At 37.4% G+C, this 17,334-nt stretch overlaps 1 protein-coding gene across 2 annotated transcripts in view; it reads right to left on the reverse strand.

The window, feature by feature from the left end:
• brip1 (BRCA1 interacting DNA helicase 1) overlaps positions 1–2,857 on the reverse strand; it is a 68,064-nt gene extending 65,207 nt beyond the window's left edge. Inside the window, exons 1-4 of one of the 2 annotated variants that reach the window (XM_088079378.1) lie at positions 2,756–2,857; positions 2,220–2,341; positions 1,374–1,485; positions 309–503 (exon numbers count right to left, since the gene is read on the reverse strand). In XM_088079378.1, coding sequence (XP_087935504.1) covers positions 309–503; positions 1,374–1,485; positions 2,220–2,312 — 400 coding nt within the window. In that variant the 5' untranslated portion in view covers positions 2,313–2,341; positions 2,756–2,857. Of the gene's footprint in view, positions 1–308; positions 504–1,373; positions 1,486–2,219; positions 2,342–2,567 lie in introns of both variants that reach the window. The other variant, XM_042487366.2, reaches the window with a different exon arrangement.
• Positions 2,858–17,334: the final 14,477 nt, after the last annotated feature.

The raw sequence follows: 17,334 nt of genomic DNA on the forward strand, positions 1-17,334 counted from the left end.
AAGTCTTTAATCTTTGAGTTACATGTGTGACAAATAGGAGCAAAAACAGAAGTGATCTGTTTAAAATTTTGTTAAGTGTAAAACAATAAAAATTGATATCTTTAATTTGACATCACAAGCACCTTTGTTACATGTAAATCTTTTGCGAATCCAGTAAAACAAAACCAAAACAACACCAAAAATGAATGTCCCTCTGTATTTGATATGGCCAACTACCACCGTGCTACAGGGGAGACTAATTCAGGCACAAGAACTGCATGTTTAAAATGTTACCAAAAAAATAAAATTAAGGACAGAAAGACACTTACCATGTTGAGGTGCTGGAGGTGACGAAGTTAGGTCCACAACATCAGGTTTGACTGCGGTTGAAGCTGTGGTCTTGCTGGCTTTGCTGTGGCACACACACTGGCAGGGGGTAGTGTCATTTGACTTTTTAAAGTCTCCACTGTTTTTATCAATTTCGCTCTTGTCCTCCACAACGCCCCCTCCTCCTTGTAGTTTAGCTGTCATCCCACAATGAGACATGGACATAACAGTTAGTGACACTGAGTCTCAGCTGGTACATGGGGTAAACCATACAAAAACTTTTTACAAAACAAGAAGAGAGTGAGAAAGAAACATATTTACAATGTGGATACAATGTGAATACTGTTAACAGTTAACTGCTTTAACACTAGGAAAACACCTATTTTAATATACTATACCATTACAACAACACAAATTCAAGTTGTACCAAGTATAACCTGTTAGTGAATATATATCATCTGGCTTAAAGATAAAACAGGTAACTTTTATAATAATAACTTTTGTTTCACTTTCAAGATATGATAACTGTCTCAGAAAATACTGTGGTGTCACCACATTAAAAAAATATTACTCTCTTACAATGATCCTTGAAAGGATGAAAACGGAAGCTGTTAGGTAAAGAAAAGTTTTACTACTAACTTACTTTTTAATAAACATATTCTTAAGAAGTCTCTTTTTGTAAATAACTAGAATAAAGGTGAAATTCTGCATTCAGTGGCGTTTTTTTTCAATACCTTAAGTACGCAGCAAACATACTTGATATGACAACTGTCAGTTTTTATATCACAGCAATCCTAGTGTGAATATTGTGTTTCAGCAAATATAAAAAAAGTTACTTATAAAAGTCACAAACTGTAGCTTAAGTTAATATACTGCCATTTATAAAAGTCTGAATGAAAAAATCAGACAGAAGTGAAAACATCTTAAATGACACTGTCTGTGTTAGACAGACTTCTGCTCTAATTAATCAGTGCACCAGAGGTTTTTCAGTTTATTTGAGGATACCAGCAGGCCTGCTTGCCATTACAATAGTTTTGTGTTTCTTTGATCCAGTCAGACAGACATACCATACTGAGCCTGCTGCCAGCCCAGAGCAGAGCAAAGCAAGGCCAAGCTCTTTCCACTTCCAGTGGGACTCTCAAGCAAACAGTGCTGCCCATAGTTCAGTCCACGTACGATCTGCAAACAAGATACAGACACAATCATTTGATGCAAAATCCATACATAGTATTGCACAATTTTAAGTACTAATGTTCTTTTTAACTTTTCTCAGGGTATTTGTACCTTTTCTACAACACCCCACAACATAGTCAAAGACACTAACAGGTTGCATGTAACAATTTAAGAATCAAATAGACATATCTAACAATAGTGGGGGGTGAGTTGAGTCAGTTACCAAATACTGAACAAGCGTTTGCCAATACACAGAGATACATGATTTTAGATGTACTATGACATTAAGAGGCCGTCTTTCAAAGACCGTGTTTCAGCTCCTCCACTTGTCCAAAACAAAAGACATGCAGTGTGGTGTGTGATTGGTTGTCCACCCTATGACAGACTGGAGGCCTGTTTAGAGTATACACCACTTCTCAGCCACCCCAAGCTCGCAGAGATAATGGATGAAAGGACAGATGGATAACATAAACTACTATTTGCTTATTAATTTATGGTGAGAATGACAACTAATGGGCCTTTTAACGAATGTATTGTACAATATTGCTGAAACATCACCTACATCGGTGCAATTGTGTCCCAGACTGATGTAAATGGACTACTTACGTCATAATACTATTCCAGAATTACAAATGCAGTTATGATGTTATCTCATTACTAGTTTACCACACAATGATTCCCTCTACATTAGAATAGACCCACATGCTTTGCTTTGGTTTGTTGATCAAGCTGATACTCACTGAATTCATCATCGCCAGCTGAGATGGGTAAGCCTTGCAGGGGAAGTGGATCTTCACCCCTCCAATGGTGTAATCCACAGAGGATTTAGCCATGTTCCTCTATCCCTACTTCACAGAAATATCTAAAAACAAGAAGCACGTCTGATAAACATGTCAGCTACATGCTATACACACAGAAGTTCAGTTACTGCAACACATTATCTTACAAGTTAGGGGAAAATTGTAGTAACACACAGCTAACACACATCACTAACACACTGTTAAGAGTTTAACAACAGTTTGACAAACGTTCATTTTCACTTTTTTCCTAACTGTGAAAGTTGTCGCCTTACGTTAAGTTAACGTTACCTGACAGTTGAGACAAAGTTCCTTGATAGCGTTAACTGCTTAGCAAGAGCTACTGCTCATGCTAAGTTTTCCCCCGTTACTTCTTACTGGCATCCACATTCCATTGTTAAACTTGTAACCGGTACAATAAAGATGTTCTGACAATATAAGACACGAGTATGGCAAACATAAACATCAGCTAGCCTCACCACATCTCTTCCCGCTCTCACAAATTCCAGTACGGTGGTGACGTCAAAGCAAGGAAGCTAGCCAAATTACACAGTGTGCTTCCGACGAAAGCTTTCAAAATAATTTTTTTATTGTGGAACATCACGGAATACATTGGAGGTAAAGGCACAATTTAGCATTTCCTACTTTAAAATATTTTGCAATGAGATATTCTTCACTGCGTGTGTTTGCACTCGTATGCAACATCCCCAGTTCTTATGATACATTTCGATTGTTATGCTTTTATTTAATATGGTCTGCCCGTATGGTTGCAAGCATGTTTACACCTTGACAATTGACAAAAACACACCGGAAGTTACACTAGTGAACATCCGCAGAAAAAAAAGAAAAACGCTAGGGGACAGTATACATCCCTATACATCATGGATGTATTATAAGGAAGTGGTATACATACTAAAAGCCAAAAGACTAAAGACATCTTCTTCATGTATTGCTTGGTTTCATTTTTAAATGTAGTAAATAAGGGTTTGGAATAATTCAATTTTGTTTTCTGGATATAACATTTGCACAAAAAATGATAAAGTTAATAATGTAATATTTTCATTTCATTACCATTACATTTATTGAAACCAAGCAAAACCTTCTGTTAGCATAAAGTGAAATCAGTCAATAGTCAATACTATCAAAGGCAAATCTACTCAAGGCCTTCCATGGCCTTTTAGTATGGGTACAGTGCCAAATAAGATGCTTTAGTATTTCTGGGAGTACTGCACAGAGTAATTCATTTACGCTGATATCCTTTGTCATCTTGACAAGATAATGATAAGCTGGGTAATAGCTAGAAAAAAAAGGGAATTGTATCATTTCATTATACAATTCCCTTTTTTTTCCGTCAACAAATAGTCTATTTATTGTGTAAATTCCAGATATTTTTCCCATTAAGGTCTGTTGTAAAGCTGTTCCAATTAGTAGGCTAATCTATAGTTTGCTAACAGTTAAGAGCAAGTATAAAGCGTAAAGATAATATTTGGTACAGTGGTAGTTTTAAAGCTTTGTAACATCAGAACTGTGGACTAGTCACACAGCTTGACTTATTTTGACAGAAATTATTAATAAATTACATTAGATTTAGATTTAGACTATCCGTGCCAACAAGACTCCACAAATTCAAAATTAATCACATTTAAGGCCGTATATTTAGGAAATTGAATAAGACCTAAGGACCTATAGACACCCTATTTTGGGGAATTACAACTTGCCTGCCATTAACATTAAAATAATTTGTACTCCTTGTGAATATTTTCTGCTGCTTACTCTTAGCAATCTGACACTTATTCAGCAAAACAGCATAGTCTCGAAATTTTTGCACGGCAAAATCATATTGATATACAGTTGCCAAGTAACAAATATTTATATGAGATTATTTCATTCTGATTTGAGAGTTGCACTCCATATCAAACTGAGCAATTCAGAATGAGTGCCTTGATCTGGTCAGTGTTTTATTCTACTTTATCAAAAATACATTTAAAGCCTGCAGCTTTAAAAAGACAAAGAATAAACAAAGGGTGGTTATTTAGTCACTTATTTAGTCAAACAAAGGGTGGTTATTTAGTCAAAGGGTGGTTATTTAGTCACTTTAGTCACTGTATAGTATTCTGAGCATGTAAGTGTGTAAAAATTGTGGACAATTAGCATTAATATGTGAATAATTGAACTATAAGATAGAAGATGTGTAAAGACATCAAACTTGAAATTACTTTATTCAGCGTTTTAGCGGTGTAAATGACCAGGTTTGTTTTGGAGAGGATCATTAAGGCCTCTGGGATAATTCAGTTCACCCTAAAATCCTCTTGGTGTCTGGAGCAGAAATAAGGTGACAACAGACATCAGCGTGTGTTGGGCTAGTGGTCTGTCCGTGACATGCCAAACAGCAACGAAGAAATAATTATTTATTCCATAAAACTTTTAAATATTTTTTTCTGAAGAAGTAAGATTTTTATTATTATTATTATTATTATTATTATTATTATTATTATTATTATTATTATTATTATTTTATTTTATTTTTATTTTTATTTTTATTTTTATTTTTATTTTTATTTTTATTTATTTTTTCCAATTTAATTTATGTTCTCTGCTATATCATATAAGCATTCTTATTGTACTTTATTAATCCTATGCTTGCTTGATCTTATTTTCTTTATTATTATTATTTTATTGTAGGATACTTTATTTGCTTTTGTAATTTTGGGGTTTTCTTTTCTTCTTTTCTTCTTTTCTTTTCCTTCTATTATGTTGATGTTTTGCTGTTTTGTTTTTTACTGTGCAAATAAATAAATAAATAAATAAAAATTAGACATACTCTGTTGGGTAAACTGTGGTTCATTACAGCTGCTCTGATGAAGAACAAGCACAAGTATATTAAAACATAAATGTAAAAATATATATACACTAATAGTAACAGCACAGAATGTAAATATTTAAATATTTAAAAATAAAGTGTGTATAGTATTCTGAGCATGTAAGTGTGTAAAAATTGTGGACAATTAGCATTAATATGTGAATAATTGAACTATAAGATAGAAGATGTGTAAAGTTTGTAAAATATAAACTGTGCCTTATGCCACAATGCAGTGTATAAAACTAGTAGGTAATTAAAAAATATAAACATATAAATATGTGTGCAATGCTACAACAATGAACAATGGAGATATACATAGGAAAGAATAACAATAAAAATATATACAATATGTGTAATATGTTAAATATAGAGTTAATATTGCATATTTGATAATTGCACAGGGGATTGCTTTGGTTATAATATTATACCAGATGTTGCAGTTAAGACACTGATATAAAGAATTATTGCACCTTAAAACCCTTATTGCACATCTGAAGTATAATGAATAAGTTATGGAATTTTAAATTTGTGTGTATTCAGTCCAAGTTCCAGTCTATTGATCTGGAGTGTCTGATAATCTGATGGCCACAGGTAGGAATGACTTCCTTTTCAAGATTTTTACCAGTTTTGATCTCCTGCTAGTTAGTTTTGGAGAGGAAGGACCTCCATGGATAATTCAGCTGAATTCCTGAACAATGAACACTGAAGGACTTCTAACCGGGAGAAGTTTCAGCTGGTTGTTATAGGTGCCACTATACTTTTGAAGTGCCTCCCCTGTTTTGCACCGTCCCTCTCATAAGTAACGAACTGTCCCTAAGTAACAGCACCTCCAAATTGTTTTCTTTCTTTTAGTGTAAAGAAGTACATTCTGAATGTTTAGAAATTTACAAAACAGCTGATGAGCAGCCTGAGATGTCTTCGGAAAAATATGCATAATTTAAAGGTTATTTTTTTAGTTTTTCCACATTCCGTCAGTCAGTGCAGGTGCATTTTTCCATTTCCACTCTTATGTACTAATGCTGACATCACCACACCAAACTAAAGCTGAAGCTATTGAGGGAGCAGGTGAAGTTATGCTGTGCATTACAAACCATTTAAAAATCAAAGTTAAGCCTTCACAAGAACATCAATATTAGGTGTGCAGAGTTATGCAAAGGGGCAGATGATTGTGAAAAGTATCTGTGACACCCCTGGTTTAAATCATCTTGTGGCTGTTAATTTTAAGAGTCACCAAGATCTCATCCTTTCAGATGTTGAGCCATTGCTCCTTACCACAGCCACCATCCACTCTCCATCTGTGGGACGTTCCTGTCTAACTCATGACTTGTCCACCCCCTTCAAATAATGATGTCATCATGGGGTCGAATCACAAAAGACTCATCATATTTCTTCAACTTTCCTGTTGTGTACTATGTCAAACAAATAAATTCAATTATTCTTAAAACCTGTCCTGAAGGAATTAACATCCAACTCAATGCAGTGTTGAATGACTGAAGTCAACTAATTTTGGGGTAACATAACTTGTCCACTGGAAATTCCCCTTCAGTTAGAATTAGCAAACAGTTTCTAACCCAAGATACCATTAACCGAGAGGGACTGTTTGGTGCATTTTAGGTGCTTTTCATTCTTCATTTTTTTTATCATTTTGGCTGTGTTCATATGGCAAAACTTTTGGAAAGATTGTGTATTTTTGTTTAATCTTGGAATTTCCAGCTCAGCTCCTACAATAAGACTGGAATACACATTTGAAACTAAATTGTTACATTCATACTGTTAAGTGCAAAAAATGCTCCACTGAAGCCCATTCAAACTGCAGTTTTTGATCCCTAAGCCATCAAAGCATAAAAACATGCACCGTATTATTTCTGGGTGTCATTCTGGGCTTTTGCCTCGGAATTTGTCATTTTGACTATTTTCTACCTGATGACATAATTTTTACCATATTTAGCATATGGAGAAAATACATGCTATTTCTAGGTGCACTGTCACAATCAATGTTGCTGCTAATCATTGACACATCCCAGACTGTGATGATTTAAAAAAAATAAATAAATAAATCTAAAAAACCTACTTAGCATGTACTATAATGACAATATTTCTTTCTTTTTCTTTAACCTAAAAACACGGCATTTATAAGGGTTAACAATCTGAAAAGAAATAAATATTTGATATTTATGATCAGGACTGATGTTGGTTAAAAAAGTAAACTCAATGAAAGTAGAAAATCATAATAATGTATAACATTTTTTATAGCCTGATTTTGTAAAGCGCATTTTGTGAGCAAAAATGTATAAAAATCAATGTTGCTGCTAATCACTGACATGTCACAGGCTTGCGATAATAAAAAAAATAATAATAATGATCTACTTAACACATAGTATATTGAAAATAATTCATTTTTGTGTTTGTTTGTTTGTTTGTTTGTTTGTTTTATCTAAAGACATAGTGGCAGCAAAATCTGGCATTTTAAGGGTTACAGTCCACATGCGCTTTGTGGACTTGGAGAAGGCATTCGACCGTTTCCCTCGGGGAGTCCTGTGGGGGGTTCTCCAGGAATATGGGATATCGGCCCCCCTGATATGGGCCGTCTGTTCCCTGTATGACCGCTGCCAGAGCTTGGTCCGCATTGCCGCCAGTAAGTCGACTTGTTTCCGGTGAGGGTTTGACTCCGCCAGGGCTGCCCATGGTCAGCGATTCTGTTCATGATTTTTATGGACAGAATTTCTAGGCACAGCCAGGGTGTTGAGGGTGTCCAGTTTGGTGACCTCAGGATTGGGTTCCTGCTTTTTGCAGATGATGTGGTCCTGTTGGCTTCATCAGGCCGTGACCTCCAGCTCTCATCGGATCGGTTCGCAGTCGAGTGTGAAGCGGCAGGTATGAGAATCAGCACCTCCAAATCCGAGGCCATGGTTATCAGCTGGAAAAGGGTGGAGTTCCCCCTCCAGATCAGGGATGAGACCCTGCCTCAAGTGGAGGAGTTTAAGTACCTTGGGGTCTTGTTCACAAGTGAGGGAAGGATGGAGCGGGAGATTGACAGGCAGATCGGTGCAGTGTCTGCAGTAATGCGGACGCTGCACCAATCTGTCGTGGTGAAGAGGGAGCTGAGACGAAAGGCAAAGCTCTCGGTTTACTAGTCGATCTTCGTTCCTACCCTCATCTATGGTCACGAGCTTTGAGTAGTGACAGAAAGAACAAGATCGCGGTTACAAGCGGCCTAAATTAGCTTTCTCCGTAGGGTGGCTGGGCTCTCCCTTAGAGATAGGGTGAAAAGCTTGGTCATCCAGGAGGGGCTCAGAGTAGAGCTGCTGCTCCTCCGTGTTGAGAAGAGCCAGATGAGGTGGCTCCAGCATCTAATTAGGATGCATCCAGGATGCCTCCCTGGTGAGGTGTTCAGGGCACGTCCCACCGGTAGGAGGCCCCAGGGAAGACCCAGGATACGCTGGAGAGACTACATCTCTCAGCTGGCCTGGGAACGCCTCGGGATCCCCCGGGAAGAGCTGGACGAAGTGGCCGGGGAGAGGGAAGTCTATGTTTCCCTGTTTAAGCTGCTGCCCCCGCGACCTGACTCCGGATAAGCGAAAGAATATGGATGAACGGATGGATGGACAGTTCTGAAAATTAATGAATATTTGATAGTTATGACTAAGACTAATGTTGGTTAAAAAGTTAACTCAGTTAAAGTAGAATGTTATGTATTATATATTTTTTTACGCCTGAATTTGAAAAGCACATATTGCACACAGAGCAATACGAGTGTGTGTAATATTCAATCGAGCCTTTAAGGATTATGTGAGAAACTTCAGTGTCATTAGAAGGATAACAGGATGTGTTGACATTTTTTTATAACACCTCATTAAATCAAAAAGCACCTTGAGTAATGTGATGTCCTGGGAAGTTAATTGACTTTTTTGATTTTTGAATTGAATGAGTCTCTTGGGGTTTGATGAAATTTGGCTGCACCATATATAAAGATCAGTCCACCGGTGAATATTTTCATGTTTAATGTTCATATATTTTCACATCTGCTAAGCTTCAGGAGACATTTCTCAGGTAAGTTGAATAAAACCTATCAGAGTATTGTATTCTAATATATGTTGTGTTTTATCTTGTTGTATGAGCTGTCATTGAAAGTTTTGTGTGTGTTTCTGATCTAGCAGATCTCACTCTGTATTTTCCACATCTGAGAAAGGTTTGACTTTCAACCTGATGTCTGGGCTGATTTACTGATGATCACATGAAAACTTTTGGGTCCTTTCTACAGATATTCTGTGTTTGGGGTGAGGTTCTTGTGCTGCTTTCTGCCTTTTACAAGTATTTGGCCATTTTGCCACTTGGTAGTAAATGTTTCACAAATTGCAAGAAATTAAAAGATTTATTTAAATTATTATTTTTTTAAATAAAAATGAGCTGGGGAAATTTCAGAACTGTATATTAAAGTTGTGTTATAAAATTATTAGAATTCTTAAAGCACCTTTTCAATTTCATTTCCATTTTTTTCATTGATTTTTTTTTTTCTTACACATTTTCTGGTAACTTATTATTTCTTCAGGTTATTTTCTTGTTGTTTTGCTAATATGGGGTCAGTAGGGTTTGAGTTAGGTATGAAGATATGAATTGACAGGGTTAAACATGAGGCACCTTCTTATCCAAAGCAGAAAGTGAAGCCCTGCTGCCAAAAGCTCACCTGACAACAGTTTCCAGACTGCAACGTTTATTACTTCACTTCAGTGTTACTGCCAGACTCAAAGTCAATTAGAATAACACACAACACAAACAAGGTGATTAACAGTAAAATTAAAATCAACAGAAAAATATTGCCACTTTTTGTGTAAGACAGTGAAACCAGTTTCCACATGAATTAGGAGTCAAATGTACTGTAGCGTGGTACCTCTGGGGGGAGCTGTATGACCACATCAGACATATAGTTTTTTTTATGGTTGTAGTGTCATCATTATCTTTTGGGCCATATTTATTGGAGCATTTTTACACACACACAATTTTACAGTATGCCAGCTTGTGTTGCTGTAACACTTGTGTGAGGAGGCCTTTTGTACAGAAATGTTTTTTTGTTTCAGACCACTGGGAACTTGAGAAACAGTATGTAGGCTGCCTTTGCTGATCAGTCATGAGGAATCCAGCTGCAGATCAAGTTTGGACGGAAGCAAAAGCAAGCAAACTTAAAGGATATTATATATAATATATATATAATATCTGTGATATATATATATATGTGTGATATATACATCACATCAGGGGGTTCACCAAATAAGTTTTTGTAATAGACTAAACATCTGTTGCTTTTTTGTTGTTTGTAAGAGCAAGAGAAAAAAACGTTAAGTTGAAATCAATCAAAAAAGTAAAAGAATTTCCCCATTAAAATAAAAAAAATAACAACAACATAGTTCAAATATTTGGTACTTGCATTTTTCCCCTTCAACATTTCTTTTTTCATTTCAAGATCTTTATTGATTTATGTATTGATATTGTGATTATTATTATTATTATTATTATTATCATTATTATTATTATTATTATTATTACGATCCGAGTAGAATGCTGGTAATCTGTGCTGTCGTGTATGTTTGTGTTCTTGTTTATCTGACAAAATACGTCAGAGAAACAACACTTTTTTGGGGGGGGGCAAAAAAAATGATTAAGGTGTGAACTTGAACTGTACAGAGACGCTACAGAACCACAAAGGTCTTTCATAGATTTTTTTCCTAGAAATGCGGTATTTGGCTGCACTGCTAATGGACATCATTTACAATTGTTGAGCAATTACAAAATGAACCATTTGCTGGGTTCCGGTCCAAGTTTTGCTTAAAGGCCATAAATATATTAAAAACTGTATGCAACACACACTGTTAATGTAAAATATTTTATATTAATTACAGAATGATGTGTAAAATTAATTGAAAATAGATAAAATGTGGGGAAAAAATTTTTAAAAAATAGCATAAATGCCGTCATTAGTGACGTTAGGAGTCTATGGTTGCTATGGATTGCACATAAATACTGCCCGTCTCTCCAACAGCCTCGAGCAAAGAGGCTGAGATGAGAAGGACACGGAGGGAGCAGGAGAGACGCCACAAACACCAGCCGCCTCTGGTCCCCAGCAAGGAGGGAGGGAGGAGCAGGTGTGAAGCCACAGACTCCGCCTCTTTGGCGTGCAGGTAACACTCTCCCAGGACCCACTGTAAGCATGCCTGCTGGGGTTCCACTTGCTAATCAGTCACAGGTGATGGCGCAGGTATGGGGCTGGTGGGTCAACTCTCCATATGGTGTGGAGCTGTAACAAACTCCTCCCAGGTGAAGGGCGTGCCTAGCTGCACCATCAGGTAAAGTATACTTAGTGGCAATACCTCCACCACAAACACACACACACACACATTTCTAAATCTTTCAATTCAATTCAATTTACTTTATTGGAATGAATGTTTGTAAAACAATATATATATATAATAAATAATAAAATATATAATAAAAGCCTCAGATACAATTAAATGATGATATGAATAAATAAAAGGAAAAAAATCAATAATGATATTCAAATCAAGAGAAATCCATTGGATATAAAAATAGATGCATAAATAAAAAGAGCAGGATCATTTTGTTTTGTGTGTGCATGTGTGTGTGGTTTTACTGTATATAGTAAGTAAAACAAAAAGTGAGATGTACAGGAGAAATGAAGTATAAACGTCATGTCAGGTTGTTCAGGTTGTTGTTCAGGTTGTCCTGTAGGCTGTGACATGCACCAACATACCTGACTGCTTCTATGACACAGACACTGTTTTCCCCAAGTAGATACTGTATTTTTGTCTGCTCAGTGAGAGCAACAAAATCTTGGCATTTACATTAAATTTGTGCGAAGAACTTTGTTCTAATATCATCATATGTGCTACAGTGCAGCAGAAAAGGTGTCTCTGTCTCCACCTCTCTCTGTGGACAGAGCGGACACAGCATGTCTTTACTAGGCAGCTAGGGCTGTCTGTGTCTGCTGCTCTTTATAGCCAAGCTGTGACCACTGAGTCTGTACATAGTCAATGTCTTTCTCAGTTTCTGATCAGTCACGCTGCTCAGACAGTCGGCCACCGTGTATTGTCTGTTTAGAGCCAAATAGCACTGAAGTTTGCTTTGAGTCTTTGTGATGGATGTCCAATAATTAATGTAATGTTCTTTTTCTTTAGCTCTAATTTGGTAGGGCCAGATTGTGTGAGTGCTGTCCTGAGCTCGTGTGCTGTTAGAGGAGGAGAGCCTGACTCTTCTCTATGTTCTCCTCTTGGCAATGAAGAGCTTTGTAGTGGTAGGAGTTGGGCTCGCTTGCTTTTAGGTGTTTGTAGAATTTGATGGCTCTTTTTTGAATCTTAATTAAAAGGGGAAATTGTCCTAGTTCAGCCCTGCAGCCGTTGTTGGGCGTGTTCCTGTGGACTTTGAGAATGCTCTTACAGAACTCAGATACACACTGAGTGTTTCTTTCAATTGGGTGTTTGTCCCAAAGTCCTGATTTACAAGAGGACCTCATACTTCACTGTCATACAGTATTATTGGTTTGATTATGGATTGGATTATTTTGAGCCAGATTCTGATGGGTATATTAATGTTTAAAGACTTTTTTCCACTCTTTATTTAAAGGAGTTTTCACATTTTAGACAAGACACAATAAAACAAGAGCACACGATGTGGGGGGATACCATAAAATAATCTTGGTTCAGCCTTCTAATGTCTATCATTGTCCATAGGTATCCACGGAAGTAGCGTCCATTTCTTCGTTAATACAAGTAGTCCATTTCTCCCATTTTCCTCCTTGAGGGTCAAATTAAAAGAGTTAAGGACTAGAGGGGATAATTCCTCCATGAAGGTCTTATACCATTCACTCGGGTAGCCATCGTTTAATTCCTTCATGGTGATATTTGCAAGTAATTTTTTATTTTGTGTTTCCCCAATACATGGTAAGTCTAATGAATTGAGAGATCCTTTCATCTCGTGTTTTTTTTTTTTTTTTGCTGGGGGCTGTGAATATAAATTTTCATAATAGTTTTTGAAAATAATCTCTATTTCTTCATGTTCATATAATAGTTGTTTTGTGTGGGGGTCTCTAATCTTATGTATTGTCGTCGAGGCTTGCTATACCTTAAGACGTCTCACTAAGTATTTAGCTGCTTTAGGACCAGATTCATAATAGGTTTGTTTGGTGAACCTCAATTTTTTCTCTATCTCGTTACCAAGAATGTCATCTATCTGTTGTCTCATTATTGCTATTTGTTGCAATGTTGATTCATCCTTGTTGTTTTTGTGTTGTTGTTCCAGAATTCTTAATTTGGTTGTCAGCTTATCATAATTTTCCCATCTGGTCTTTTTTTGGTATGCTGCTCTGGATATTAACCTCCCTCTCATTACCGCTTTTAACGTATCCCACAGTATAGTAGTCAACTGGACTGTCTTTATTCTCTCCTATGCAGTTTTTAATTTCTTTTATCACTCCCTCTTTCACTTCTCTGTTGTTAAATATGCCCACATTTAATTTCCATAATGTGTTTTTCAGTCTTATGTTCAAATGAATATTAAGATAAATTATACTATGGTCCGACAAACCAGTTACTCCAATATTACATTTCTCAATTCTGTGTCTATCAAACTTGTTCAGAAAAAAATAATATATTCTGGAGTATACAGCATGAGCTGCAGAATAATGCATATAATCCTTGTCAAAAGGATGGAATTCCCTCCACACATCAAACATTCCAAGTTCTGATAGCCAAGTATTGGCAAGCCTTGACAGCTTGTTCCCACTTCTCTTACTGTTAGTTGTATCAAGCTTAACATTAAGTATCATATTGAAATCTCCAGCACAAACGAGCGTTCCTTCAGTGTCCAGAGATATGGTCTCAAACAACAGCTTTAAAAAGGAGTTATCACTATTAGGTGGCACATAAACATTAACCAAAGTAACCAAATTTTTATCTATTTTTCCTTTAACTATTAAATATCTCCCTTCTTTATCAGTCAAAACCTTGATGAGTTCGAAATTAAGAGAGTTAGATTGCCACTCCTCTTTTGGGGCTCTTCTTGAAACTACTAAAGAAAGTATTTTTATATCCTAATTTCTTCAGTTTGTCATGTTCTTTTGAAGTTAGATGTGTTTCCTGCAAGTATATCACCTGGATTCATTCTATCTTTATTTTAGCAAGTACTTTTGCCCTTTTAATGGGATTATTTAGCGGGGTCCCGCTGGAAGATTGAGGAAAAAACCTCTTATAAAAAGAGGGCCCTACGGGGAGGGTCACAGTCATTCTAAATGAGTCCAACGTTTAAACTAGAAAAGAAAAGTGGCCATTCAGAACTCCTGACAGTCACTTTACTGTAAACATGAGGTCAGTCTAGCTATTAGATAAGGTTATACATTCCTACCAGTTTGGTATCATTTGACACTTATTACATTAAACAGAGGATATTTGAAATTCTTGTAGCTTCTCCGTAGCCCGTAGTGCCACTGTTGCGTTGCTCTTCCGAGTCCCCTCCCTGCGCTGCCACTCCATCGCTGCTCTGAGCCGCGACTCCGGCAGTGTGTTGACCGCGGCAAGTGCGGGCATCCCCTCCTTGAAGCCGTGCAGCTGCAGATCCTCCATAACCTCCTTCGCATTGCTATATGTCTGAATTCCTGTGCCCCAGTGAATCCAGAATCTCAGAATTTTTCCCTTCGTAGAGAATTCTAGAAAGTTCACAATAATGGGTCTCCGGAAGGCCCCATAGGCAGGTTTCTGTGCGAGTGATCGGTGGGCTCCCTGTATGCATCGACTGAAGTTCACGTTTAAACAGAGTTTCCACAAACGTGATTACAGACTCACCCTCCTTTCCACCCGCGCCTCAACCTCGGTCACTCTTCCGTGTTGTAGCTGCTGCTCAGCCGAGAGTGAAGCGAGTCTCTGATTTATTTCTTGCTTGAAATTTCCAAATCAGTTTTCATGTCACTCCGCAAAGTTTCCCCAAACAAGTGGAAATCCTCTTTCATTTCTGACTTCAAACCTCATATCTCCTTGCTGATGTTTTCAAACCTCAAACGGATCTCCACGTCACTGCTCTTCGGGTCCGTAATTTCATGACAGCCATCTTCTTCAGTACTGAGAGCGTCACGTTTCTTCCATTCCACCTCTCTTCGTGCTTTTCGACGAGTTAATTCAACTTTTCTGACTCCTTCGCATCCTCTTCTCGCTCATTTCAGTAGTCTTGTTCTCTGGATAATAAGTTTTTGAGTTTTTCTGAGAATCTTTGAGTTTCGCTATCGGGAGCTCTGCCGCCACACAACCTTCCTCCGCCATTACGTAACTGGAACCGAAGACTTTTTTATAGCATAGAGGGCCCTTCTCCCCTTGTTTCTGAGATCATTCGGGGCCAGATTGAAATGTCCTGTAGAGGTAATGTTTAGGTTCAAAGATGTCAGTTGAGCCCAGCAAAAACCTATTTGGGTTTCCCTGACATCTGGGTCGTTTCTGGAAGACCATAACTCTAGTCTTCTCCAGATGAACTGTCAGGGCCCAGGACTGTTTTGCAGATGATCCAGTTGCTGTTGTAAGGCCTCTTCAGATGGAGCCAGCAATATGAGATCATCTACAAAGAGTAGGCATTTAATCTGTGAGTCAGAAAGGGTGAGGCCGGGGATATCTGATTGTTCTTGTGATTTTGCCGGATCATCAATATAAATAACAAACAGTGTGGGGCTGAGACTGCAGCCCTGTTCCACCCCTCTACTTTGGGGAAAGAAATCTGTTTCCATATTACTGTGGAATGTTTATTAACGGGGGTGTGGAGGGTATCGATATGGTCTGTAGTTCTAAGTTGTGGTGTAAATTCAGTCTGACTCTTGCTCAGGACATTATGTTCTCTGATAAAGTCTTGCAGTCAGCTGTTGAGGATGCTGCAGAATAACTTCCCCAGGTTGCTGCTCACACATATGCCTCGGCAATTGTTTGGGTCAGATTTGTTTCCATTTTTAAATATCGGTGTTGTAATTCATTTGCTCCAGATGTCAGGGAAATGTCCAATACTTGAATAGTTTTAATATAGCAGTTTTGAGCTTATGGTTGCTAAATTTCACCATTTCATTTTAGATCCCATCAGGACCACTGGCCTTTTTTGGCTGTAGTATGTGGATTTTAGACAGTAGCTCCTCTTCAGTAATTTGGTAGTCTAAAGGGTTGTGGTTGTCTTTAATGAGTGATTCGAAAATTTGTAATTTGTTGAGGAGATTATTTTGGGCTGAATGCAGTGTTATGGTACTATACAGATTTTAAGTGTTTTTTCCATATTTCACCATTTTGAATAGCCAATCTTCTTTGTGTGGTTTGTTGAAAGTGTGCCATTTTTTCCAGAAATGATTTCAGTCAATAGACTCTTCAGTTGTAGCAAGCTGATGTTGCTCATGCTGCTCCCTTTTAGCGTGTGTTTTTAGTGTTCTTCTGTATAATTTCAGTGATCCCAATATTGGAGGCTGAGCTCAGGATTGGCTGTCTGTGTTTTTTATTCGATTAATTTCTGAGTGTTTTTCTCAGATGTCTGCAGCCTGTGTCAAACCACTTTTCACTGGTTGACTTTTTGGATTTTAGATGCTGAGACTTTTTCAGATGGGATAAATGTGCAGCATTGTCAAATACATGTTTAATATCCCGTACAGCCTGATTCAGGCCTTTGTTACTGTGGGGATATGATGTGGAAAGAAAATAGTCTAATTGAGATTGAATTGTTTGATGTCTGATTGCTGTCTGGTAGTTGTCCATGCTTTTATTTGTCCATCTGTAAGGTTGTTTTGTGTCGTTCAGTTTATTGGGCTCCGTTACATGAGGGTTTGTTACTGTCGTTTTAGTGTAGAGTGTAATTTTTTTGAATGAATTCTATTGAGTGTACAAGGTTTGCCTTGAGCTTAATCAGCATTCCTCCTGAATCCCTGCCCTGGGTTACTCCCCTCAGTTTGGTGGACAGGAACACTATCTCTCTGTAGCTCATGGGACAACCAGTGAAAATGTTCCCTCTACTCGAAGTCTCCTGCAAAACAAACACATGTGCATCTTCTAACTCTCTGGTGAAGTCTGGGGTCCTGCTTTTAAGGCCAAAGGCAGAGGACCTCAGACCCTGAATATTCCAACATGAAATGATAAATGATTTAGATTCCATTCACTTTAAGAATTCAAATTCACATTCAGTATT

This window comes from Plectropomus leopardus, chromosome 6, assembly GCF_026936395.1.
Source record: "Plectropomus leopardus strain MGB_pleo_1.0 chromosome 6, ASM2693639v1, whole genome shotgun sequence".
NCBI classification, from domain to species: Eukaryota; Metazoa; Chordata; class Actinopteri; order Perciformes; family Serranidae; genus Plectropomus; species Plectropomus leopardus.